This window comes from Balearica regulorum, chromosome W (assembly GCF_011004875.1).
Source record: "Balearica regulorum gibbericeps isolate bBalReg1 chromosome W, bBalReg1.pri, whole genome shotgun sequence".
In the NCBI taxonomy this organism is placed as follows: Eukaryota; Metazoa; Chordata; class Aves; order Gruiformes; family Gruidae; genus Balearica; species Balearica regulorum.
The window spans coordinates 15,419,506-15,446,121 of NC_046219.1; the positions used below are offsets into that span (position 1 = coordinate 15,419,506).

At 46.2% G+C, this 26,616-nt stretch overlaps 1 protein-coding gene and 1 long non-coding RNA gene across 2 annotated transcripts in view; both read right to left on the reverse strand.

Moving 5' to 3' along the window:
- LOC142599307 (uncharacterized) lies at positions 1–24,837 on the reverse strand. Its single transcript, XM_075739177.1, has 3 exons — positions 24,822–24,837; positions 15,165–16,692; positions 1–565 (listed from the first exon to the last, which is right to left on the reverse strand). Exons 1-3 carry the CDS (start codon positions 24,835–24,837, stop codon positions 1–3), a joined length of 2,109 nt encoding a protein of 702 aa, XP_075595292.1.
- The window catches only part of LOC142599220 (uncharacterized), a 434,245-nt gene that overhangs the window by 351,445 nt on the left and 56,184 nt on the right, over positions 1–26,616 (reverse strand). The window lies entirely within an intron of this gene.

A 26,616-nucleotide genomic window follows, 5' to 3' on the forward strand; every position in this document is an offset into this window, starting at 1 on the left:
CTAATTCTCCTTTTTGTGTTTGAGCTCAGTCAGAAGTTTATCCATGCTGGCCTTCTGCCATGCTTGCTCAACTTTCTGCACATTGGAATGGGCCATTCTTGTGCTCTGAATATCAGATAAGGCCCCTTTGTCCTCCAGAGCGGTTTCCCAGGGGATCCTGCTAAGCAGGTCCCTGAAGAGGCTAAAATCTGATCTTCTGAAGTCTAGGGTTGTAATTTTGCTGTTTGTCTTGCTCAGTCCTCTCAGGATCCTAAACTCTGCAGTCTCATGGGTGCTGCAACCAAGGCTGCCCTTGACCTTCAGATCCTCAACCAATTCTTCCTTGTTTGTGGGTAGCAGGTCCAACAGAGCATCTTCCCTAGTTGGCTCATCAGTCGCCTGCATCAAGAAATTGTCTTCAGTACATTCCAGATATCTCCTGAATTGCTTGTATTCATCTGTATTGCTTTTCAAGCAGATATTGCAGTGGTTAAAGTCATCCATGAATACCAGGACATGTGACTGTGAGGCTTTCTCCAGCTGCCTAAAGAAAGCTTCATCTGCCTCGTCTTCCTGATCAGGATATCTGTAGCAGACACCTACTACATTATGAGAGTTATCCCACCATGTCTCTGTCATTCCAATGAAGTCATAGCTCTACAGTTGTGCATGGACTTCTAATTCCTCCTGGTCCTCATGCTATGTGTATTTGCATACAGGCATTTGAGATGGGCCCCAAGTCTTGATGCTTTTACAGAGAAAGTGTGAGAGCTTCCCCTGTCATGGTGTCCCCAGCACACATCTAACTCTGCCCCTTGCTCCTTCACTTCTCCTCAGGTTATGGTAACCCCCCTCTGGCATATCTAGTTTAAAGCCTTCCTCACTAGGTTGGCAAGCTTGTTTACAAAAACACTCTTGCCCTAGAGATGGTGGGCCCTTCTGCGTCTCTGCTATGCTAACTGCTGCAACAACTGCTATGTCTCTGCTGTGTTCTATGAGCTTGACCCTCCCTAGTCAGGAATCAGCCTTTCCCAGCAGTAGCCTGGGTCCGAAGATGTCAGAAGCAGCTCCCAGCAGAACTGGGGCAGAGCCTAGAACTGCTGTGCAAACTGAGCACCAATCATGAAAAGCAGCCCCAGCAGTGTCCTAGATGTCCTGCCTGTGCCCTGCCCTACCAACTAATAAATCCCTTTTTACTGTCCCTGTTCATAGCGTTCTGGGTTGCTGTGCTCCCTAAGGAGCAATTAAATAGCAAATGGCAGCCATACACAGGCACCTGCAGCTCTGGCCGTTCTGGGGCAAGGCTTCTCCCCATTGTGATTCACTTAGCTTGTGAAAGCTCATGCTGCTTCATGCTCCCACCACTCTCACTCGCTCACAGTCACACCACACACATGCTCACACTCACGGTGCTCAATGTCATGCCCACATTCTAAACCTCACCCCCCCCACACACACACACACACTTACAGTCACATGCTCACCCTGCACCACACACTCACGCCACACCAATTGCACTTACACTCGCACACCACACACACTGTGCCACACATGCATTCACAATCACACTGCAGTCATCACCCCATTCCCACAAAATCTCACACTGATTCTGTAACCGATGTGTTTAACTTTTTTTTTAACCACGGTGATGGGATAGGTTGTGTATAGTCCTTGTAACCAGGGTGATGGGATCAAGGTGATGAGATTATTAGCAATAGTAAGGTAATGGTCAAATGATTGCATTGTTAGTAACCAGTCTTACTGCTATGGCCCCTGTACAGCCCCAACCTAAAAGGCAACTAATAAAAACATTTTAGGAATGAGAACCTGAGAGCTTGGTGGTACCATGGAGCTGATAAACTGCGTGGTTGGTACATGAGCCAAGTAATATTTCATTTTCTGTCAAAATCATGTCCTTTGAGTGAACTTTGTTCATTATAATCTCATTATAATACCAAAACACACCTCCATGCTAAAAGCTACCCGCCTCCAAGGTACGACCACCCCTCACTGGGCATGCTCTCTGAATTTCTTTAAGTCTATAGCTTTAAAAGCAAAGTGAGAAAGTTTTACACCAATCATAATGAAGTAACTATGTAACTATGTGATGTAATTGTAACTATGTGTGTTTTGAGAATATAAATATGTGTATGTTTGTAGGCTAGGTGTGCACGTTAGGAGGAGAGATCCCCCATGCACCCCAGCGCTGAATAAACCAACGTTGGCTCTCTAAACTGCATTTCTGTTTGGAAAGTTTTTATTGCCGTTTGAGCGGTAACAATTCGGTATCACCCACAGTCCTGTGCTTACATTCATTCAACAGCACATACACTCACCCTGCTCACAATCATCCCACACCACTGTCATGTGCTCTAATCACCCTGACCGTACAGTCACACTGCACCGCACCCCTCACTCACCACATGACACACTGCAGCACATCATGCATGCTGACACTACAGTCCCACACTTGCCCTCTACCACCCACAGTCACATGCTCACACTCACCCTCCACCCCCCCAACACTCACTCTCCACTGCCTGGAATTACACTCATACTCAACCCACACACACGTGCTCACCCGACTCACCCACTCAGAGTCACACCATGCCACACACTCCCCCCTCACCAAAACACATGCACAGTCACATGCTCACCCTGTATCACACTCACACTGCACACCAGTCGTGCTCACACCTACACCCTAGTCACACTGCAACACATGTGCTCACAATTGCACTGCACAGTCATGCACTCACATTCATCCCACTCTGCATCACACTCACCCCTACACACTCAGTCTTATACTCAGTACAGGCCCCCCCCAGTCACATGCTCACCTCTCACCCCATAGCACACATTCACATTGACCCCACACTGTCACATGCTCACACTCACCCTGAACCACCCAGTCACGTGTTCACACTTGCATGTCCCCACAAGCTCACACAAACACTGCTCAGTCACATGCTCACATTCACCCTATACACACACACTCACTCCCTACCCTGCGCACACTACACACACACACTACACCTGTCACACCACTTGCACACACTACACAGACACATTTTGTCTGCGCACCCACTGCCCGCACACTCACTACCCACAGACATATGTGCACTGTCCACACAAGTACCACACCTGCCATGTGCTATATATGCACTACACACAATGTCCACTCCCCCCCGCCAATGCCAGCCCTCCCATGAGCAAGGAAGCAGCAGCAAAGGTTCAGGTGGCCTCAGGGTCCAGGAGATTTCACAGGTACACTATTTGCACTATTTACAGTATTTACAGGTTTAAGTGCAGTTTCAGAAGAAGGAAATAAAGGAGGGGAGGGGTACAGAGAAGGAGGATGTATGGGAGATCCAAAAGCATCAGATCCTTCGTAGGAAGATGGAGTTTAAATTTATACATTTTGTCCCTCCCAAAGGCTTTCCTGTACAAACTGGAGGCCTGCTATCTGGTTCCATAAAGTTTAAATCTCTCTCTGTAAGTTGAGGGCATCCTTTTGAAATTTCTTATTTTCTTTTGTGACTGTTTATCTCAAATTCCATGGAGCAGTTTGTAGAGAGCTAGGCCTTAGCCTGTTTCTCTATGTCTCCCTACCTGCTTTATGGCTAATACAACTTGGGTCTCAATAATTTGTGGTAGTCTACTATTTTCAAGAGAACTTAAATATACTCCTTTAAGTGTACATTTTATTCACAGAATCATAGAATCACAGAATGGTTTGGGTTGGAAGGGACCTTAAAGATCATCTAGGTCCAACCCCCCTGCCATGGGCAGGGACACCCTCCACTAGACCACGTTGCCCAAAGCCTCATCCAACCTGGCCTTAAACATTTCCAGGGAGGGGGCCTCCACAACCTCTCTGGGCAACCTGTTCCAGTGCCTCACCACTCTCACAGTAAAGAATTTCTTTCTTGATATCTAATCTAAATCGACCCTCCTTCAGCTTGAACCCATTACCCCTTGTCCTGTCACTACACTCCCTCATAAACAGTCCCTCACCATCTTTCCTGTAGGCCCCCTTCAGGTACTGGTAAGCCGCAATTAAGTCTCCCCGGAGCCTTCTCTTCTCCAGGCTGAACAATCCCAACTCTCTCAGCCTGTCCTCATAGGAGAGGTGCTCCAGCCCTCTGATCAGCTTCGTGGCCCTCCTCTGGACTCACTCCAACAGCTCCATGTCTCTCCTGTACTGGGGCCCCCAGAGCTGGATGCAGTACTCCAGGTGGGGGTCTCACAAGAGCGGAGTAGAGGGGCAGGATCACCTCCCTCAACCTGCTGGTCACACCTCTTTGGATGCAGCCCAGGACACGGTTGGCTTTCTGGGCTGCAAGCGCACACTGCAGGCTCATGTTGAGCTTCTCATCAATCAATACCCCCAAGTCCTTCTCCTCGGGGCTGCTTTCAATCCATTCCTCGCCCAGCCTATACTTGTGCTTGGGATTGCGCCGACCCACGTGCAGGACCTTGCACTTGGCCTTGTTGAACTTCATGCGGTTCACACGGGCCCACCTCTCCAGCCTGTCAAGGTCCCTCTGGATGGCATCCCTTCCTTCCAGTGTGTCGACCACACCACACAGCTTGGTGTCGTCAGCAAACTTGCTGAGGGTGCACTCGATCCCACCGTCCATGTTGCCGACAAAGATGTTAAACAGTGCCGGTCCCAGTACTGACCCCTGAGGAACACCACTCATCACTGTTCTCCACTTGGACATTGAGCTGTTGACCACAACTCTTTGAGTGTGACCATCCAGGCAATTCTTTATCCACCGAGTGGTCCATCCATTGAATCCATGTCTCTCCAATTTAGAGACAAGGATGTCATGCGGGACAGTGTCACATGCCTTGCACAAGGCCAGGTAGATGATGTCAGTTGCCCTTCCCTTGTCCACCAATGCTGTCACCCCATCATAGAAGGCCACCAAGTTTGTCAGGCATGATTTGCCCTTAGTGAAGCCATGTTGGCTGTCACCAGTCACCTCCTTATTTTCCATGTGCCTGAGCATAGTCTCCAGGAGGGTCTGCTCCATAATCTTGCCAGGCACGGAGGGGAGACTGACCGGCCTGTAGTTCCCTGGGTCTTCCTTTTTCCCCTTCTTAAAAATGGGGGTTATGTTTCCCCTCTTCCAGTCAGCGGGAACTTCACCAGACTGCCAGGACTTCTCGAATATGATGGAGAGTGGCCTGGCCACTTCATCCGCCAGTTCCCTCAAGACCCACGGATGCATCTCATCAGGTCCCATGGACTTGTGCACCTTCAGGTTCCTTGGATATTCTCGAACCTGATCTTCTCCTACAGTGGGTGGTTCTGCATTCTCCCAGTCCCTGCCTTCTGTGACCTGGGCAGTGTGGATCAAGCACTAGCCAGTGAAGACTGAGGCAAAGAAGTCGTTGAGTACCTCAGCCTTCTCCATATCCTGGGTAACCAGGTCACCCGTTTCATTCCGGAGGGGACCCACATTTTCCCTCATCCTCCTCTTATCACTAGCATACCTATAGAAGCTTTTCTTGTTGTCCTTGACATCCCTGGCCAGACTAATTTCTATCAGGGCTCTGGCTTTCCTAACCTGATCCCTGGCTGCTCAGACAGTTTCTCTGTATTTTTCCCAGGCTACCTGCCCTTGCTTCCACCCTCTGTAGGCTTCCTTTTTGTGTTTGACTTTGCCCAGGAGCTCCTTGTTCATCCATGGGGGCCTCTTGGTGGTTTTGCTTGACTTCCTCTTTGTTGGGATGCATCTCTCCTGAGCTTGGAGGAGTTGACCCTTGAATATTAGCCAGCTGTCTTGGGCCCCTCTTCCTTCCAGGGCTTTGTCCCATGGTATTCTACCAAGCAGGTCCCTCAAGAGGCCAAAGTCTGCTCTCCTGAAGTCCAGGGTAGTGAGCTTGCTGAGTGGTCTCCTCACTGCCCTAAGGATCCTGAATTCCACCATTTCATGGTCACTGCAGCCAAGGCTGCCCTTGAGCTTGACATCCCCTACCAGGCCCTCCTTGTTGGTGAGAATAAGGTCCAGCATGGCACCTCTCCTCATGGGCTCCTCTATCACTTGGAGGATGTGTTGGTTTTGTGTGGCAAGGTTTTGGTAGCGGGGGGGCTACAGGGGTGGCTTCTGTGAGAAGCTGCTAGAAGCTTCCCCTGTGTCTGATAGAGCCAATGCCAGCCGGCTCCAAGACGGACCCACCGCTGGCCAAGGCCAAGCCAATCAGCGCCTCTGTGATAACATATTTAAGAAAGAGAAAAACAGTTAGAGAGTGCTTTTGCAGCCAGAGAGAGGAGTGAGAAGATGTAAGAACATCTGCAGACACCAAGGTCAGTGCAGAAGGAGGGGGAGGAGGTGCTCCAGGCGCCGGAGCAAGATTCCCCTGCAGCCCGTGGTGAAGACCATGGTGAAGCAGGCTGTCCCCCTGCAGCCCATGGAGGGAGGATGAGGGGGTGTAGAGATTCCACCTGCAGCCCCTGGAGGACCCCACACCAGAGCAGGTGGAGGCACCTGAAGGAGGCTGTGGCCCCGTGGGAAGCCCGCGCTGGAGCAAGCTCCTGGCAGGACCTGTGGATCCGTGGAGAGAGGAGCCCATGCCAGAGCAGGTTTGCTGGCAGGACTTGTGACCCCGTGGGGGACCCACGCTGGAGCAGTTTGCTCCCGAAGGTCTGCACCCCGTGGAGGAGACTCACGTTGGAGAAGGTCGTGAAGGACTGTCTCCCGTGAGAGGGACTCCACGCTGGAGCGGGGGAACAATGAGTCCTCCCCCTGAGGATGAAGAAGCAGCAGAAACACCGCGTGAGGAACTGACCGTAACCCCCACTCCCTGTCCCCCTGTGCCGCTGAGGGGGGCGGAGGTTGAAGCCGGGAGTGAAGTTGAGCCCGGGAAGATGGGAGGGGTGGGGGGAGGTGTTTTTAAGATTTGATTTTATTTCTCATTCCTCTACTCTGTTTTGCTTAGTAATAAATAAGATGAATTCCCTCTCTAAGTTCGGTCTGTTTTGCTCGTGATGATAATTAGAGAATGATCTCTCTCTGTCCTTATCTCGACCCGTAAGTTTTTTTTTTTTCATTGTACCTTTTCTCCCCTGTCTAATGAAAGAGGGGAGTGATAGAGCGGCTCTGGTGGGCACCTGGCCCTCAGCCAGGGTCAACCCACCACAGAGGAGAAAGTTGTCATTGACACATTCCAGGAACTTCCTGGATTGCTTGCGCTCAGCTGCCTTGTCCCTCCAGCAGATGTCGGGGTGGTTGAAGTCCCCCATAAGGACCAGGGCTTGTGAGCGTGAGGCTGCTCCTGTCTGCCTATAGAGGGCTTCATCTGCTCAGTCCCCCTGGTCAGGTGGCCTGTAGCAGACCCCCACTATGATGTCCCCTGCCCCAGCCCTCCCTTTAATCCTGACCCATAGGCTCTCAGTCAGCTCCTCATCCATCCCCAGGTGGAGCTCCATGCACTCCAGCTGGTCACTGACATAGAGGGCGACGCCCCCTCCTCATCTGCCCTGCCTGTCCTTCCTAAAGAGCCTGTACCCTTCCATCCCAACACTCCAGTCATAGGAGCTATCCCACCACATCTCTGTAATTCCAATAAGGCCATAGCCTTGCAGGCGCACACACGTCTCCAGCTCCTCTTGTTTGTTCCCCATGCTCTGTGCGTTCGTGTAGAGGCATTTCAGTTGTGCCCCTGATGAGGCTGACTTATTGGCTGGGGTGGCTGGGATTCTTTTGATGTATCTTCCCAGTGTTACCCTGTTGGTTCCTGTTGCATCCGGAGCCCCCGGCTCGTCTCCTCTAGGCTTCAAGAGTGCTGTAGTGCATCCAGCACGTCTCTGAGCAGTAGGCCGAGGGCCCTCGCCAGCGCCCCGTCCCTCCAACCTGGGCACATCATCCTACAACATGTCGCTGGCAAGCCTGATGTTATCCCCCTCCCCCTTCGAGCCTAGTTTAAAGCTCTGTCGATGAGCCCCGCTAGTTCCTGGGCAAAGATCCTCTTCCCCCCTTTGAGAGAGGTGAATCCCATCAGGGTTCATCAGGCCTGGTGCCGTGTAGGCTGCCCCATCGTCAAAGAACCCAAAGTTGTGGCGCTGACACCAGCCACGGAGCCATGCATTTATGGACTGCGTCCGCCTCTTCCACCCAACATTGCTGCCCTCAACTGGAAGGAGGGAGGAGAATATTATCTGCACTCCCGAATCCTTCAGTGACTGCCCTAAGAGCCTGAAGTCCCTTTTGATCGCTTTCTTGTTGCGTGTCTCTGCTTCATCCCCACCCACATGGAGGAGCAGCAGTGGGTAGTAGTCAGAGGGCTGTACCAGGCTGGGGAGTTTCCTAGCGATGTCCTTGACATGGGCCCTGGGGAGGCAGCAGACTTCTCTGAGAGGAGGGTCTGCCCTGCATATCGGGCCCTCTGTACCTTTCAGAAGGGAGTCCCCTATGACTATAACTCTCCTTTTCTTCTTTGTGGGGGTGGTCACAACCCGAGGCCTGTGCCTTTTGGGCCTAGGTGCTACTTCTGGAATAGCTTGTCTGTCATCCATATCCTCGCTCGAGCGGCCTTCCACAGCCAGAGCCTCGTACCTGTTGCACAGGGGTACGTGGGAAGGCGAGGTAGGTGAGGAGGAGAAGGTTTGCCGCCTGCCAAGCATGGACTTGTTTCCATTCGCTCCCCTCTTTGAGGCTGCTGCCTTCTGCCTGGCGAGGGGAGGATACAGGGTCCCCTTCACTTTGGCTTTGGTCTGTTGGCTGTCCCTGTTTCTGCCTCAGGGAGGGCAGAGCTTGGCTCCACCAGTCTATCTCTCTCTCAGCCTCTCTGATGCTCCTTAACCTCTCCACTTCTTCATGGAGTTCTGCCACCAGGCTGAGCAGATCGTCCACCTGGTCACACCTCAGGCAGCCAGTCTCACTACTGCCTTCCCCTGCCAGTGCCAAGCTCAGACACTCCCTGCAGCCTGAGAGCTGGGTGGCTGCATGCTTCTGTGGCAGCTCTGTCTGTGTTGCCACATGCTTCCTGGCGAGCACAGAGCTTAGGGCTTTCTGCCTGGTGGGTGCCATGGCTGAACTCCTCCTATGAGAGAGTGATGACCACCAGTGGACTCTCCTCTTGAGCAGGTAGACTGACTAGGCCCTGCCTGCATGCCCTGCCTGGCGAACTGCTGCGCCACGCTCTGTTCGCCGCGCTCCGGGTCACTAGCACTCCCTAGGCTGCTTTTTATAGGCATCGGAAGTGGGTGCCGTTGCTTTGGCAATGCCCAGGTCTCGTCAGCGGTTCCCGCGAGAGCAGCCGGCTCATGGCTGGTCTCTTCTGCGTCCCTGGCATTTCCCTGCCTCTGGAAAGTCAGGAAAAAACCCCTGTCCGCCTAGATCTGCCGCTCCGCTGCAGGTCGGGCCGGCACCGGAGCTGCACTCTTCCGCGACTGACTCCTTCTCTCTGAGCTCCTGGTGTCAGGGAGCAGGGAGGGCTCATTGCTACTTAGGGAGGGGAAGCGAGGGAGATCCCATGGCTGACAGGGTAGTGGAGGGGATTTGTCAGCCCGGGCCCCATCCTACAGCACCTGAGTAAGGTGAACAGGGCAGGCCCAAAGATCATGGTCCCAGAAAGGACCTCTAGACCCTTTTACATGACACCTATCCATGAGCTTCCAGCTGAAGATGGCAGTAGGAGCAAGGACAGTAAAGATTGCAACCTTTCCGTGTTGGTGTCAAATTAAGAAGCCCCAAAAGCTGTGAACAGATCTGCCCATCTCCTCTCTGTTCTTGTTCAGCAGTTGTTTCAATGACATATGGCCTTGCTCCTCTTGTTTACCAAGCATGATGTCAGCAGAGTCCTGAGGTGGCATTAGATGGCCTTTGTTTGGACTAGTTCAGCTACTTATCTTGTGTTGATGTGGCCTTGCAAGTAGTCAGTCTGTGATCTCTGCACTAAGGATTTCCGTTCTCTGCATTCCGAAGAACCAGCTTCAACAAAACAGCTTATTAAGGACAGACACAAATGGATGGTGAAACTAAAAAATAGTTCTAAACTGCTTCCTCAAAAAAATCAAGAATTCTGTCTCATTGGGCATTTATTCTTCTGAGCAGGTAACTTGACTCAAATTCTTAGGCCAGTTGTTTAATGTTTAAGGTTTGCTGTGCAGTAGCTGTATTGCCATTAGTATTGATGACAAGAGTTTCTCTAAGATCAGGTGTCCTTAAAACAGCCAGTATCTCAGACAGTAGCAGATTTTTATCTCTCACTTGCATAAGAAGATGTTTCAATAGAATAGCAGCAATGCTGCACTAAAAATCTAATAGCTCTGTTTATGAAACAGGCACCTTGGATACAAGATATAAACAACAAATCCAAGAGACACATGGTGCTCCTTGTTGCCTGTGCATGCAGCTAAACCATGGTCTATGGGAAAGCATTGAAGCCTACGCTGAGACCACTGCAGTTTCTGCAGTTTTGATGGTAATCCATCGATTCATCCCTCCTAGATCTCTTTGGTCTTGATTTCAGGCTCCAGAGTTGAGTTGTTTTGACTGTGACCTTTAGTCCTCAGTTTATGAGTTTTTCTTCATCTTTTGGAGAAGTGATGGCTTTCAAAGGCAAATTTCCATAGGCTCTGCTTTAATGTTTGGATTGCTTCAGGTCATTGTTGGAGTTTCTCATCCTCATAAATCTCATCAGGTTGTATGTTGATAGTCCTTCAGTTAATTGATGTCCTCTTTCTAGATCATTTCTGTCCAGATTTCCTTTGAATGTCATCCCTAATTTGTGTGGAGCTCATCTAAGATATCGGTGCAGCTGTTTCTCTTATCTTGTTTTCTAATATCGTATAACAACAAAGCAATGTATTGTACATTAGAAAGAGCAACTGACTCTGTGTTATGGTTAAAATAAATTACTTTTATGGCCTCCTTTCAAGCAACGAGAAATAGGTTGTCTTTTTTTCTACTTAATGCAGGTTTTCTAGAGCAGAGCACTAAGTTTCCAGTTTCCTAAAACTTTCTCAAGTGGGACCTGTTTTATCCCCCTTGTTTGGGCAAGACTAATTGCATAAAAAACCAGTGGTGTTTTGGTTACAAAGGTGTAGTCATTCATTCCTAGTCCAAGGAAATACCTACTACTGAAACTTCAAATTCTATTAAATCTGGCAATGTTCCTTGTTCTTGTTGAAAGTGATTTGTGTTCTAGTACACTGGCTGCTATTTTCTCCAGATGTTTTGGGGTCACTGTCTTCATAGGATGATGATTTATGTGGCTGAGAGAGGACATGTAGGACAGATATCCCCTTTAAGTATCAGAAAAAAGCAACATTTGGTCCTTTCTAAAAGCATTGTAGGTCCCAATGAAATGCTCATCTGCTGATAAAACTTGTTCTTGTTTTTCTCTGGGGCAAGTATGGGTGTAATAGAATGTTTATTTTCCATCTGAGTGCTAACTCTCCTATTACTTCAAAATTAAGTGTGGTGTTCGTGGTGTGATCTTGGAATCTCCTCCCTCTTTTAATGCCATTGGTGATAAATGCAAACCTGCCTGGTTAATAAGGTGGTGTGACTTATTCTTTTGCTGTAGGTATCACTGAGGAAGAGGCCAGATACCGGACCAGAAAATTAAAAGAAATAAATTCACTGGGAGATGATGAGGTAAATCTTTCTAAACTGAAAGATGAATGTAGCCCTGAATGCCTCATAGCTTGCTTTTATTCTTTGTATCAGATTGCTGTGATTGTGTGTTGGTTTTGCGTGGCAAGGTTTTGGTAGCGGGGGGGGCTACAGGGGTGGCTTCTGTGGGAAGCTGCTAGAAGCTTCCCCTGTGTCTGATAGAGCCAATGCCAGCCGGCTCCAAGACGGACCCGCCGCTGGCCAAGGCCGAGCCAATCAGCGCCTCTGTGATAACATATTTAAGAAAGAGAAAAACAGTTAGGGAGAGCTTTTGCAGCCAGAGAGAGGAGTGAGAAGATGTAAGAACATCTGCAGACACCAAGGTCAGTGCAGAAGGAGGGGGAGGAGGTGCTCCAGGCGCCGGAGCAAGATTCCCCTGCAGTCCGTGGTGAAGACCATGGTGAAGCAGGCTGTCCCCCTGCAGCCCATGGAGGAAGGATGAGGGGGTGTAGAGATTCCACCTGCAGCCCCTGGAGGACCCCACACTGGAGCAGGTGGAGGCACCTGAAGGAGGCTGTGACCCCGTGGGAAGCCCGCGCTGGAGCAAGCTCCTGGCAGGACCTGTGGATCCGTGGAGAGAGGAGCCCACGCCAGAGCAGGTTTGCTGGCAGGACTTGTGACCCCGTGGGGGACCCACGCTGGAGCAGTTTGCTCCTGAAGGTCTGCACCCCGTGGAGGAGACTCACGTTGGAGAAGGTCGTGAAGGACTGTCTCCCGTGAGAGGGACCCCACGCTGGAGCGGGGGAACGATGAGTCCTCCCCCTGAGGATGAAGAAGCAGCAGAAACACCGCGTGAGGAACTGACCGTAACCCCCACTCCCCGTCCCCCTGTGCCGCTGAGGGGGGCGGAGGTTGAAGCCGGGAGTGAAGTTGAGCCCGGGAAGATGGGAGGGGTGGGGGGAGGTGTTTTTAAGATTTGGTTTTATTTCTCATTCCTGTTTTGCTTAGTAATAAATAAGATGAATTCCCTCTCTAAGTTCGGTCTGTTTTGCTCGTGATGATAATTAGAGAATGATCTCTCCCTGTCCTTATCTCGACCCGTAAGTTTTCTTTCATTGTACCTTTTCTCCCCTGTCTAATGAAAGAGGGGAGTGATAGAGCGGCTCTGGTGGGCACCTGGCCCTCAGCCAGGGTCAACCCACCACAGATTGTTAAGGTAACTACTAAATGTTCATCATTTACACATCTTCCATGAGCTGTTTACAGAACTGTTTTCACAAGTGTACTGTTAGTGTTAAGGAGAGGAACATTTTTCTGTATGCTGGAAGTGCTCAAATAGTGAGAACTGTTTCATTGATGCACATTTACCCAAAGGAAAGGTACCATCATGCTTTACCTCACAAGAGAGTGAAACAGTTTTTGATAAGCTGTGGTAGGTTCTCTTAATTTGTGAAACTGATGTAGGAAAAATAAGAGTTAAGACTGTGCAAAGTATACGCCACCTCAAGTATCCTTAACAGTATGTTCTGAAACTACAGTAACCAGGATAGGATCTCTCAATGAACCAAGGATTTAGAACAATAGGACCCTTCAAAGTATTCTTTCCCTATTGTACGTGTATATAAAATATATCTAGCCTTGGAAGAGTATCAAGAAATAGTGTATCCTCAACTCACCTGTATCGATTTTAATACTAAAATGTACACCCCTTTGTGAATAATGAGCATGCTAATTAGAAGACCTCCCCAAATGTTTGAAACATGAAGTAAAATGCATATGTATGGTGAAGGCGGGTGAAAGGTGGTTAAGGAAGTGTAAGAACACCAATCAGCTACATCTTGTTATTATAAAAAAGGCACACTTGATGTACTCGGTGTGCCAGCTGGTGTTAGATGCCTGGCACCCTATTCTGGCCAGAATTCAAATAAACAAATATCTTGACTCTGTGTGTGATTGGCTTTTTGCACACCGAGTGAAGAACCCAGGTTTGGGACAACATTTTTGGAAACCCAGATGGGACAGCCATAAGGCCTTGCCCGGATCATCTTGCCTACCCTGCTGGCAGAGAAAGGATCAGACAGGACTGCAAGTGTGCACCAACCAATTTGATCGGGGACTCCTCCGGGTCCCCTCAGGTGCTGGGACAGTGAGCAACTCAAAGGTGCAATGTCCAAGAAAGATATTTGTGCAAGGGTGAAAGGGGGGCCAACTCCTGGTTTGGAGAGTATTTAATTATTTTCTGCGGAATAAAGTCACATGTAGATGCTTGTTAACAGGGGTAAAAGTTACCTTTGCTGACAAAGTGAGGAAATAAAGTCAGAGCCAAGTGTGCACCAGAGGTACGAGTTATGGGAACAAGCCAATCCACGATCCCTCCCTGTAGCCCTTTAGGATGCATCCTGAAAAATTAGAATAAATTTGGGGGTGATCCAATGACTAAAGATAAAATGAAGAGTTATTGTAATCAAGGGAGGCCAAATTATAAGCTAGATGATGATGAATGGTGACTGGAAAATGAGTCTTTACAACTTAATACTATATTGCAATTAATGTTGTTTTGTCATCAACTTGGGAAGTGGGATGAAGTGCCTTATGTTGATGCATTTAAGACTTTGTTTAGGAAACCGGATATTCAAAAAAGTGTGAGATAGAAGGGGATATGTTAATGCCATGCATTGAAGAAAAGGAAAGGAAGCAAGGAGTTGTTTGTTGTGGGACAGATGAAAAAGAAGATGTGCAGATGTTGGTTCCCTCCTCTCCACCTCCATACAATACAGGAAGGGACAAGTAAAGATAATCCAGAAACGAATGAAGGTGTCACCGAAATCCGGGAATAAACCTCGTAACACCAATGTAGTGTTAAAAGGCAGGCATTCTTTATTGCAGCGCTGGATGCACGGGGGATAGTTCCACCTAACGTGCATACCTAGCCTACGAACACACACATATTTATATTCTCAATACACACATGGTCACAATTACATCACATAGTTACATAGTTACTTCATTATGATTGGTGTAAAACTTTCTCGCTTTGCCTTTAAAGCTATATACTTAAAGAAATTCAGAGAGCATGCCCAGTGAGGGGTGGTCGTACCTTGGAGGTGGGTAGTTTTTAGCATGGAGGTGTGTTTTGGTATTATAATGAGATTATAATGAACAAAGTTCACTCAAAGGACATGATTTTGACAGAAAATGAAATATTATTTGGCTCACGTACCAATAATGCAGTTTATCAGTTCCATGGTACATACCGACCATGCAGTTTATCAGTTCCATGGTACCACCAAGCTCTCAGGTCCTCATTCCTAAAATATTTTCTCATTCCCTACTATTGCTAATAATCTCATCTTGATCCCATCACCATGGTTAAAAACTTAAACACATCGGTTACAATCCCCCCTTTGGAAGTTTTGAAATAATCACCTTTTCAATACTTCCACTATACTAACTATTTTCTATGTGTTGGAAGAAACTCTGGGTTGTTTGTTTTGCTGTTTCGCAACAGCTTGGATGATCATATGAGTGAGAGAAGTTTCACGAATAATTTGTTCTTTCAGATGTGTTAATCGATTCATCATTTTCCAAGTTATGATATATAATATTACTGACAAGGTCATACTGATCAAAACCAATGTTAAAAGAATCACGATGGGGTGACATAACTTGTTTAGGATGCCTGTAGCGGTAGGCGACCATCCAAAAAGTGTGTCCCACCATTTAAGTTCTGCATCTCTCTGCACTCTTTCAAAAACTCGATGTATTTCCTTCACATTGTGATGAACAGTTATTAGGGTTTTCTGCCCATTTTCCTTAATTTTTTCCAGAATTTCAATCAAATCTTTGTGTCGTAATAACTGTTTTACTAAAGTGAGATTCATTCCAATGGGGATAGGTAATAATTCATGAATCAACATGTAGTTAGACTGCAAAAGTTGGTGCGATGTGACCGGGGTCGAATAAGAAAAGTCACATCCATCAATCTTAGTAAAATTACAAATACAAAAATTTGAATTATTTCTAATCTCTACCACTACCTCATCTACATACAAAAAATCACAAACAGTTCTCAAGCATACACAGCCCTTGCCGATATATACAAGTATGGTTTCAGGGTTTTCGTTAGGATGAACCTCAAAATGGCAAATATTTTGTTCAGTGTCCAAACAAATATCTTGTGCCTCAATTGCATTACCTTCACAGACAAATCCTTGTTGTTCCCGCACGATGCAAGATTCCAAATTAACAGTTTGCCATTTTTCATTCATCTTTCGGGCCCATACTCTATGCTCGGAAGGATAGAGTATAGTTCCGTTATGGTTTATCCCTAATGCAATGATGGGGTAAATTGAGTATTTGGTAGCATTGGATATAGTGAGCACAAAAGTTGTAGCTGTGTTTGTAACGGGATCATAAGTAAAGTTTACCAGGCTCCACCAGGACTGGAGTTCTTTCTCAAAATCAGTAGCACTGTCCCAAATTATTTTCCTAATTTCAGTAGGGAGAGTGCCTTCTTCGCCTTCTCTTATAATTGAGGCAGCCACCGACTGCATCCATAATTGAGCCTGAATGCAACTGAGAGCCAAGGAGAGGTTATTTTGGATCACCCCAAGTGCGTCCGTAATTAACTCGTGGTCCCTTACATTTATTCTTTCCCATGTGGGTAATATACTTGACAACAGCCACTGGTTAGTTCCTAAAGCCAGTAAAGAGGATCGTAAAGGTTGTTGTAATCTAGCCAAATCACTAATTGAGGCTGCCAATTTGTTCATTATTACTTCTGAATCAATGCTATTCAAAACTCCCAATCCTGTTCCCAAAACACCGGTCAAGTCTCTTTGTGTTCTTTTCGTAGTAAGAGTTCGTTTTTGTAGCCAGGTTGTCCACCCCTCATATGAGGTTTTTAAGAAAGGTGAACAAGCTGGTTGAATATCTGAAACATTGTTTTGCATTGACAATTCAACTTGTTTAAGAGACCATGCCGGGTTAAACAACATTTGTTGCAAGCCTGTATTTCTGATCACGTATGGTCCAATTTCAAAGATTTTCGGGTTAAGCGCAACAATTGGTTGGGTAGTAGGTATTATAACGTCTATTTTAAGTTCTCCCCAGTATTTGGTGTTATTTTTACCACAGATCACTTTACGGGAGTATTGTACAGTAGTCAAATTTAACCAACAGTCTAAATTTTGATCTTTACACAAAATAGGGCCATGTGATCCATTTTCATAACTGTTTATAGGTTCAATGCGAGATTCAGTGATTAATCTGCATCTTATTGTGATGTCATTCCCTTGTGGTACCATAAAAGAGGGGGTGACTTCACTTTTACTAGTTAACGTAAAAAGGGTATCTGTGCCAGCGTGCGTGACTACTGCAACAAGCATCACTAGGGGTTTAGTTACAACATTTATCTTGAATTTGAATGTAAGGCTTCGTAATCCTCCTGTCAATGGATTAGGTCTCCAATTGCATATCACATAAACTGGCTTAGTCAAAGTAAAATTGTGCCAACAATCTCCTTGTTCCTTAATACAGAATTTGGTGATTTCAACATTATTGGTACTAGGGTCTAAGGAGTAATTACCGACATTCTGCTGGCGGCAACACGTAATGAGAGAATCTTGTTTGTTACATTTCCATTCTGTGGTGGGACAGAGTCTCGTTGTAAGATTAGAACTAGGGTCTAATAGATTTCCGGTAATGGTAACTGAAGAAGCTTTCTCATGAAGAGATCCTTCCATCTTTCTGCATCCTACTTGGATTTTTTCTCCAATTGTTCCTGTTAAGACACGGACCCAGTCCTTTCTGTCCCATTCCCACTCTGGTGGGTGGTAAACTTCAGATTCATGCATTACCACAGTGGCTAAATTTGGAGAATGGTCTTTGGGATATGGTCCCATCATAGCTTGGGACCATAGCCATTCTGTATTTCTTTGGCTACAGATCAGCGACAAAACACAAAAAAGTGTTATTAACCCAATCAAACAATTCATAATATTCATAGTTCAACACATAACATGCAAACCTTTTATAAATTTTCCATTTTGAAAACCAGTTCTTTTAGCTTTCCAGTTCCCTGTCAAATTTTCTACACAGTCTGAGTTTCAAAGGTCCTTTTTGCATAGATGTCCACTGCTCTGACGGTGCCTTCTTTACTCGAGTATAATGAATCCACGGCTCCACTCCTTCTACCTTAACTGCGGTATAAGTTGTCAACAATACCTGGAAGGGTCCTTTCCACTTTTCTTGGAGTGGTTCAGAACTCCACGTTCTTATATACACAAAGTCACCCGGCTGGTATGGATGTACAGGCGTATCAAGAGCAAGCGGTCTGGTCAGCACAATATATCTTCTGAGCGCTTCGAGGGTCTTTCCTAAAGAAATCAGATATGTTTTCAAATCTGTTTCCCCTGTTACCTTCATGTCCCCTGGGATTAAAGGAGTTTGGTAGGGTTTGCCATATAATATTTCATATGGACTTACACCGTCTTTAGATCTTGGTTGGATCCTTATTCTTAACAGAGCTAATGGCAAGGCCTGTGGCCATTTCAAAGATGTTTCTTGGCAAATTTTACTCATTTGTCTTTTCAAGGTCTGATTCATTCTTTCAATCTTCCCGCTTGATTGCGGTCTCCAGGGAGTGTGTAAGTCCCATTTTATCCCCAGAATTTTACTTACTTGCTGGACTATTTCTGCTACAAAATGTGGTCCTCTATCAGAAGACATGCCCAATGGTACCCCAAACCTTGGTATTATCTCTTTTAACAATATTTTAACCACTTCTCTCGCTTTGTTGGTGCGACAAGGAAAAGCCTCCGGCCATCCAGAAAACGTATCAATCAGTACCAGCAAATATTTATACCCATTTTGTCTGGGTAATTCAGAAAAATCGATTTGCCAATAATCTCCTGGGGAATTACCCTGCTTTGTTACTCCTAAAGGTGCTTTCCTCTGGTTTAAAGGATTATTTTTAAGACAGATCGGGCACTTAGCTATTATTGACTTAATTATTCCTGTCATTCCTACGCACACTACAGATGTTCTCAAACTTGTAACCATGGCATCTACACCCCAATGTGTCTGTTCATGTTGCTCTTTTGCAAGTTCCAACATAATTTGTGGGGTTACTATTACCTGATTTTCTGGTGTCACCCACCATCCTTCTGCATTTTGGGATGCCTTTAAATGCTCTGCCAATTGTTCGTCTAATTTACCGTATCTTACTTTTACATTTGGAATTTTTACCTGTTTTACTGGTACCAGTGCAAGGATACCTCGTTCTGCAGCCTCTTTTGCAGCTTTATCCGCCAACCGATTACCTATATTGACAGCCGTCTGACCAAATTGATGAGCTTTGCAATGCATTACGGCCACTTCCTTTGGTTTTTGCACATCTTGCAGGAGCTGAAGAATTTCCTCTTTATGTCTTATAGGTGATCCTTGGGCTGATAACAGCCCTCTTTCTTTCCATATGGCTCCATGAGCGTGGATCACACCAAATGCATATTTGGAGTCAGTCCATATGTTTACTCTTTTCCCTTCGGCCATTCGTAAGGCCTGCTTCAGCGCCACCAATTCTGCTTTCTGTGCTGATGTATTTGCAGGTAGTGTCCCTGACTCCAATATTTTGTCGATGGTGACAACAGCATACCCGGCTATTCGCCTTCCTTCTTGCACAAAACTGCTTCCATCCGTGAACAGTTCCAGATCAGGATTCTCCAAGGGTTCGTCCTTCAGGTCCGGTCTGCTGGAATAAACTTGTTCAATGGTTAACAGACAGTCATGTTCCAATTTCTCAGTAGGATTTTCTGTTGACAGGAACATTGCTGGATTTACAATTGCTGTGGTTTTTAATTCCACATCATCTTGTTCCAATAGGACAACCTGGTATTTCAACATTCTGCTAGGGGATAACCAATGACCCCCCTTTTGTTCTAAGACAGTTATTACCATATGCGGTACATATACCACTATTCTTTGGCCCATAGTCAATTTTCGGGCTTCCTGAATCAGCAGCACCGTTGCTGCCACGGCACGCAAACATCCCGGCCATCCTTTACTCACAGTGTCAAGTTGTTTGGAGAAGTACCCCACTGGTCGCTTCCAAGATCCCAGCCGCTGCGCCAGCACTCCAAGGGCCAGATGTTGCCTTTCGTGTACAAACAGCTCAAAAGGTTTGGTTAGATCAGGTAGACCCAGTGCAGGGGCCATCATTAATGCCTTTTTGAGTTCTTTAAATGATTTATGGCATTCAGGTGTCCAAGTCAGGTATTGATCTTTAGATTCTTTCAGGGCTTCATATAGGGGTTTCACATACAGTCCATAATTTAAAATCCAGAGTCTGCACCATCCAATCACTCCCAAAAAAGCTCTCAGTTCCTTTGGGCTGTTAGGTTCGGGAATCTGACAAATGGCTTCTTTCCTTTCGTTTCCCAATTGTCTTTGTCCTTGAGATATCTCAAATCCCAAATAAATCACTGCTTCTTTCCCTATTTGAGCCTTGTTTCTGGAGACTCTATATCCTCCCTGGCCCAGGAAATTCAATAAACTGATAGTCATTTCAAAACATGTTTCTTTACTTTCTGCTGCTATCAGGATATCATCCACATATTGTAGTAATATGCCTTCTCCTTGATTCTGTTTCTTCCACATTTCTAATTCCTTTGCCAATTGGTTTCCAAATATTGTAGGGCTATTTTTAAATCCTTGTGGAAGTACAGTCCATGTTAATTGCGTTTTCCTTCCTGTAGTGGGACTCTCCCATTCAAAGGCAAATATGCCTTGACTTTTCGTATCCAGAGGTATGCAAAAGAAGGCATCCTTTAAATCCAGCACAGTAAACCATTTATGTTCCTCCCTCAGAGATGTCAGCAAGGTATATGGATTGGCCACTACTGGGTGTATATCTTGAACTATCTGATTTATGGCCCTTAAATCCTGAACTATTCGATATTCCCTGCCTCCTGATTTCCTTACTGGTAATATAGGGGTATTGTATTCTGACTCACATTCTACTAACAGCCCATATTCTAAAAATTTTGTGATTAATTCCTCTAGCCCCTTTCGGGCTTCCCATTTGAGAGGGTACTGTTTTTGTCTTACCGGCTTGGCTCCAGGTTTTAAAGTCACCTTTACCGGTTCTGCCAGTTTGGATCGTCCCGGAACTCCACTTGCCCATACCAGGGGGATAACTGCATTGTCCACTACTTCTGGGATCTGTTCCTCCTTGGGGAAATCCTGTAACATAAACACTCTCGCCTCTATAGCTTTTGATTCTGGTATTAGTAATCTAATTTCTCCATCTTTAAAAATAATTTGTGCCTCTAATTTGCTTAATAAATCCCGCCCCAATAAAGGCAATGGACATTCGGGCATATATAAAAATTGATGTGTTATCCACTGTTTTCCTAATTTAAATTTTAATGGTTTCAGAAAGGGCCGGTTTTGTTTCTGCCCCGTCGCACCAACAACCTCTGCAGATTTATGGCTAAGTTTTGCTTTACATGTGTTCAATACCGAATATGTAGCCCCTGTATCTACTAAAAATTCCATTTCTTCATTCCCTAGCTTTAGTGTAACCAGGGGCTCAGCTAGGGTTGATTCCCCCGGTCCCCTTCATGATTCATTATCCAAGGTCATCAATTTGATGGCCTGAAGCGTTGGATCTAATCCCCCAGCTTTGGGGCAATCCCTTTTCCAATGCCCACGCTCCTTGCAGATAGCACATTGGTCTCCTGCTAATCTGGAGACCACCCTTCTCCTTCCAAGCCCCCGATCAACAACGTTCATTCCTCGTCCCCTTCCCATGCCTCCTTTATTATTCTCAGTCAGAGCGGCCAGAATTCTCCCATCCCTTCGCATGTCCCTTCGCATTTGTCTAACTTCTTTTTCCTTTTCCCTGTTGTTATACACAGTCCAGGCAATTTCAAGCATTTTACCTAAGTCTCTAGACTCAGCCCCTTCCAATTTCTGAAGCTTTTTCCTTATGTCTGGGGCTGATTGTCCCATAAATATAGAGGCCAATTGTAAAGCTTCCTCCGGTTTCTCTGGGTCCAGATTGGTATATTTTCTAGCAGTCACCTTCAGTCTTTCCATAAAGGCCGAAGGGGATTCGTTTAGTTCTTGTCTTACTTCATATAATTTAGACCAATTAATTGCTTTTGGCATTGCATGTCTAACGCCAAACAAAATCCACTTCTGGTACCTGGTTAACATTCCTCTGGGCCCTGGCTGATTAGGGTCCCATTCAGGGTTTGTGGATGGAAAATTCTGGTCCACCGATCCTTGTATATTTCCATTAGCATGGGCACTTTCTACTTGTTTTCGGGCTATGTTTAATACCATTTTCTTTTCAGTGTCTTCCAATAATGTATCCAATATTACTTGTAAATCTTCCCAATCAGGATTTTGGGTTCTAATTATTGTTTCCATTACTTTGGCAACTCTTTCTGGGTCATCCCGATAGGTGCCTGCAGTTTCTTTCCATGCTCTTAAATCGGTTATGGAGAAGGGGACTTTCACCATCACCGGACCCTCGTTGCCAACAGCCTGTCGAAGAGGGGCCTGGAGGGGAGTTAATCCGTTTCCTCCCCCTCTTCCCCTTGTTCTCCCAGCAATTGGGCTGAATTCTTCCGCCTCTTCTTCCACAGGAGGGGCGGAAGCATTATTGGCCCCCAGATTTTGACCCCCTTGATCATTTCCTAACCTCCTGCGAGGCGCAACTAACAGTTCAACATCATCGTCTTCAAATTCACATTTAAAACACCGTTTACCACTATCACAAGATGAGCAACCTGTTTTTAAATCCTTATCAGGTTCCTGCCCCTTTAATGCCATTACTGTAGAACTAGATGAAACCAATTCACATTGTCTTTGCCATTCCGGATGATTTCGCAGTGTGAAAAACAAATCCACATATGCCATTTCATGCCATTTACCTTCCCTTTTACAAAATAACATTAGTTGCAAAATAGTGTTATACTGCAACGTCCCGTTTTCCGGCCACTTTTCCCCATTCTCTAAAATATACAGTGGCCACCAGTGATTACAATATTCAATCAACTGTTTCCGAGTCAAAGGATCAATGTTTCCCAGATCTTTCCAATGTTCCAAAATACATCCCAGTGGTGTTTTTCGTGGGATTGGTTTCTTACTCGGAAAAGTACCCATCTCCCAGGGACTTAGTGGTTGTGATTGTGCACTATCACAAGCACTTAGTCAGAGGGACTCCAACCCGTGTTAGATCTCCCTCAGGGATTTCCCCTGCCACTGGAAATCCCAGGGATTTCTGCTGCCACCAGAAATCCCTACCTTGGAGGCTTCCCCTCCCCTGTGGGCCCTGCTCCACAGGCTTTCGCCTAGCAGAGACTTTTACCTGAGACGTCTCCTCAGCCCAACTCTGCGCAGCTTTCACCGCGCCTTACGAGCAGGCCTCCCGTGCTCCTAATGCGGGCCTGTCCCAATGCGGGCCTGTCCCGGTGCGGGCCTGTCCCAATGTGGGCCTGTCCCGGAGAGCCACGGGGCTCCTTGAACCTAGTGTGGGCCTGTCCCAATGCGGGCCTGTCCCGGTGTGGGCCTGTCCCGGTGTGGGCCTGTCCCGGTGAGCCACGGGGCTCCTTGAATAAGGCCTTCAACTTGTGCTCTTGGTGCGGGCCTGTCCCGCCACGATGGTAAGAGCAAATATTCAAAAAAAACAATATTCAAATCAAATAAGAATGCCTTTACCTCTCCCAGGGGTCTTGCTCGGAGCTCTTCGGTCCGGGGATCGGAGGTTCTCCCCGAGAATTCCCCGGTGCCGGCTGGAGATCCTGCGATCCCACGGATCCGTCGAGGTTCAAAAGCAGGGTCCCATCTGGGTCGCCAGAAACTGTCACCGAAATCCGGGAATAAACCTCGTAACACCAATGTAGTGTTAAAAGGCAGGCATTCTTTATTGCAGCGCTGGATGCACGGGGGATAGTTCCACCTAACGTGCATACCTAGCCTACGAACACACACATATTTATATTCTCAATACACACATGGTCACAATTACATCACATAGTTACATAGTTACTTCATTATGATTGGTGTAAAACTTTCTCGCTTTGCCTTTAAAGCTATATACTTAAAGAAATTCAGAGAGCATGCCCAGTGAGGGGTGGTCGTACCTTGGAGGTGGGTAGTTTTTAGCATGGAGGTGTGTTTTGGTATTATAATGAGATTATAATGAACAAAGTTCACTCAAAGGACATGATTTTGACAGAAAATGAAATATTATTTGGCTCACGTACCAATAATGCAGTTTATCAGTTCCATGGTACATACCGACCATGCAGTTTATCAGTTCCATGGTACCACCAAGCTCTCAGGTCCTCATTCCTAAAATATTTTCTCATTCCCTACTATTGCTAATAATCTCATCTTGATCCCATCACCATGGTTAAAAACTTAAACACATCGGTTACAAAGGGAGGGAACAAACGGGAAGTGAAAGTTTTAGTCCCATCTCCAGCAGGACCCAGGGACATTCTCAGCCAGTGATACAAGCACCTCTAAGACAAGCAATAGGGACTGATGGTATGCCTGTCTTTGTACGTGTCCCCTTTACTACTTCTGATCTATTAAATTGGAAACAATCTGTTGGGTCTTATAGGGAAAATCCTGAAGGAATGTATCAGCTTTTAGAAACTATGATGCTGACTCATAATCCTAATTGGGGAGATATGCAGTCTCTATTGAACACCTTTTGCACTGTCAAAGAAAAAAGAATGGTATTAAAGTGAAAGAAGGAGGAAGGAAGAATAGACAGGAAGATCCCGATGAATATTTGCCTCTAAGAGAGGATCCAGAATGGGATCCAAATATGGGAATGGGAAAAGCCAAATTGAAACAATACCAGTGTTGTCCCGAAATGTGGGATCTTTACCCAGTATGCAAAACCAATTCACACACAGGGTCAAGGTATTTGTTTATTTCACGGCTGTGCAGAGATGGGTGCTAGGTGGTCACTCCACAAAGCTAGCACACCAGTTACAGTTACATTGTATATTTATACAGTCCAAGGTGTTCCTCCTATTAGTCACACCTTCTTAACTACAATCGGTTAACTCTTTTCTTGCTTCCATTTAAAGATACAGTACCTTCTAAATTCACTGCGCATGTTCGGTGAGTAGGGGCCTTTATCTGGGGAGAGGGTGTATTCAGCACCGGAGATCTGGTTTTCATATTATAACGAGGCAGTTCACTCTAAGGACACCAATTAGAGGAATTTTGCTGACTTCTTACTCTCGATGATGTACATCTTGTTTTTAACAAGTGTTCCTCTGTTCAAGGTTCCTTTGCTACATCTTATCTAAGTATACCTCATTCTAAGATAAACAATGTTCTTCATGAAATTAAATTGGGTATGTGGTATGTTAGTTACGTTAACTGTGTCAGCTAGGCATCAGTTACGTTAATTATGTCCTTAAGCAGCTAGGCATCACCAGCAGCTGATACTATATGGAATACAGCATGGGGTCCCCAAACTGAAAAAACTAAGCTATATGAAGTTAGGCAAGAACCTGATGAAAGCCCGTCGGCTCTCTATGAGAGATTATGTAAAGTAGCTAAGAAACAGACTGATTTGAACTCAGAGGAAGAGGCAAATCAAAAGATGTTTAATATGTTGTTCATAGGTCAGTCATCACAGGATATAAGGAAAAAGTTGCAGAAAGTAGATGGAGCAGGGGGAATGTCTATTTCTCAGTTAATTGAGATTGCTTATAAAGTATATAACAACAGAGAAGAGCAGAAGAATAAAGAACAGGCAAGTATGAAACTATGAGCCTCCCTTTTAGCGGCAGCAATAGTAGATAGAAGAGGTGGACCAAGAGGAAGGGGAAGAGTAGATTGTGGAGAAAGGGGTGGTCGTGGAGAACGAGGCAGAGGTGCAGGAATTTGAAGGGGCCCTTCTCTGAGTCCAAATCAGTGTGCCATTTGCAGACAGGAAGGACATTGGAGAAATGAATGTCCCGACAGGGAAGGAAAGAATAGGTCAGAGGAAATTAATGTTATGATGCCGGAAGATTCAGAAACCAATGATGAGGTAAATCTTTCTAAACTGAAAGATGAATGTAGCCCTGAATGCCTCATAGCTTGCTTTTATTCTTTGTATCGGATTGCTGTGATTGTTAAGGTAACTACTAAATGTTCATCATTTACACTGGATCGGGGGAAGATATTAATGCATCCCCAGCAGATTCTCTGGTTCCAGTAAAACTGGGGAACGAGACCATAGATTTTTTGATAGATAGTGGAGCTACCCACTCAGTAGTGACTAGCTGTAAGGGATCTTTAAGTAAAACCACAATACCAGTTGTTGGGACAAGGGGAAAGAGAACTTTGCAGCCATTCTTACAACCTACGGAACATACGATTGGAGATACTAAATTGTCTCATGAGTTTCTATACATGCCAGAATGTCCCCCTTCTGCTGTTAGGATGAGATTTACTATGTAAATTAAATGCTTGAGTAACCTTCTCTGAGAACTCTGTACAGTTGCACCTCCCTCAAGAAACAGCATGGAAGGCTCAAATCTGCTTACTAATGGATAAGACCTTGGAAGAACCTGAAGACAGCATCGCAAACATGGTATTAAACATGATAATTCCTTTGGTGTAAGCCTCGATGAAACCAGGTTGATGTGGTTTAGCCCCAGCCGGTAGCTAAGTGCCACGCGCCGCTCCCTCACCCCTCCCCCGGCGGGATGGGGAGGAGAACGGAAAAACAACAGCAAAGCCTCGAGGGTTGGGATAAGGGCAGTTTACTGGGACAGCAAGGGAGAGGGAAAACAATCAACAACAGTGCTGATAACAGATAATAACAATGGGTGATAACAGAGAACGATTTACCGATCCAATGACCAACCAGAGGCTCCACCCGTCCCGGAGCCATGCCAGACCCGCCCCTGCCCTACTAGGCCCCTTTTATGGTGAGCATGATGTCACATGGTATGGAATAGCCCTCGGCCAGCTTGGCTCACCTGTCCTGGCTCCTTGTGAAATTAACTCTATCCTTGCCAGAACCAGGACACAGGTA

Bases quoted from the DNA above. Each gene is read 5' to 3' on its own strand.
- LOC142599307 (XM_075739177.1), bottom strand. The intron at 566-15,164 runs GTCAGTAATATT...TGTCTGCTACAG, and splicing joins GTTTTGATCAGTATGACCTT to ATATCCTGATCAGGAAGACG.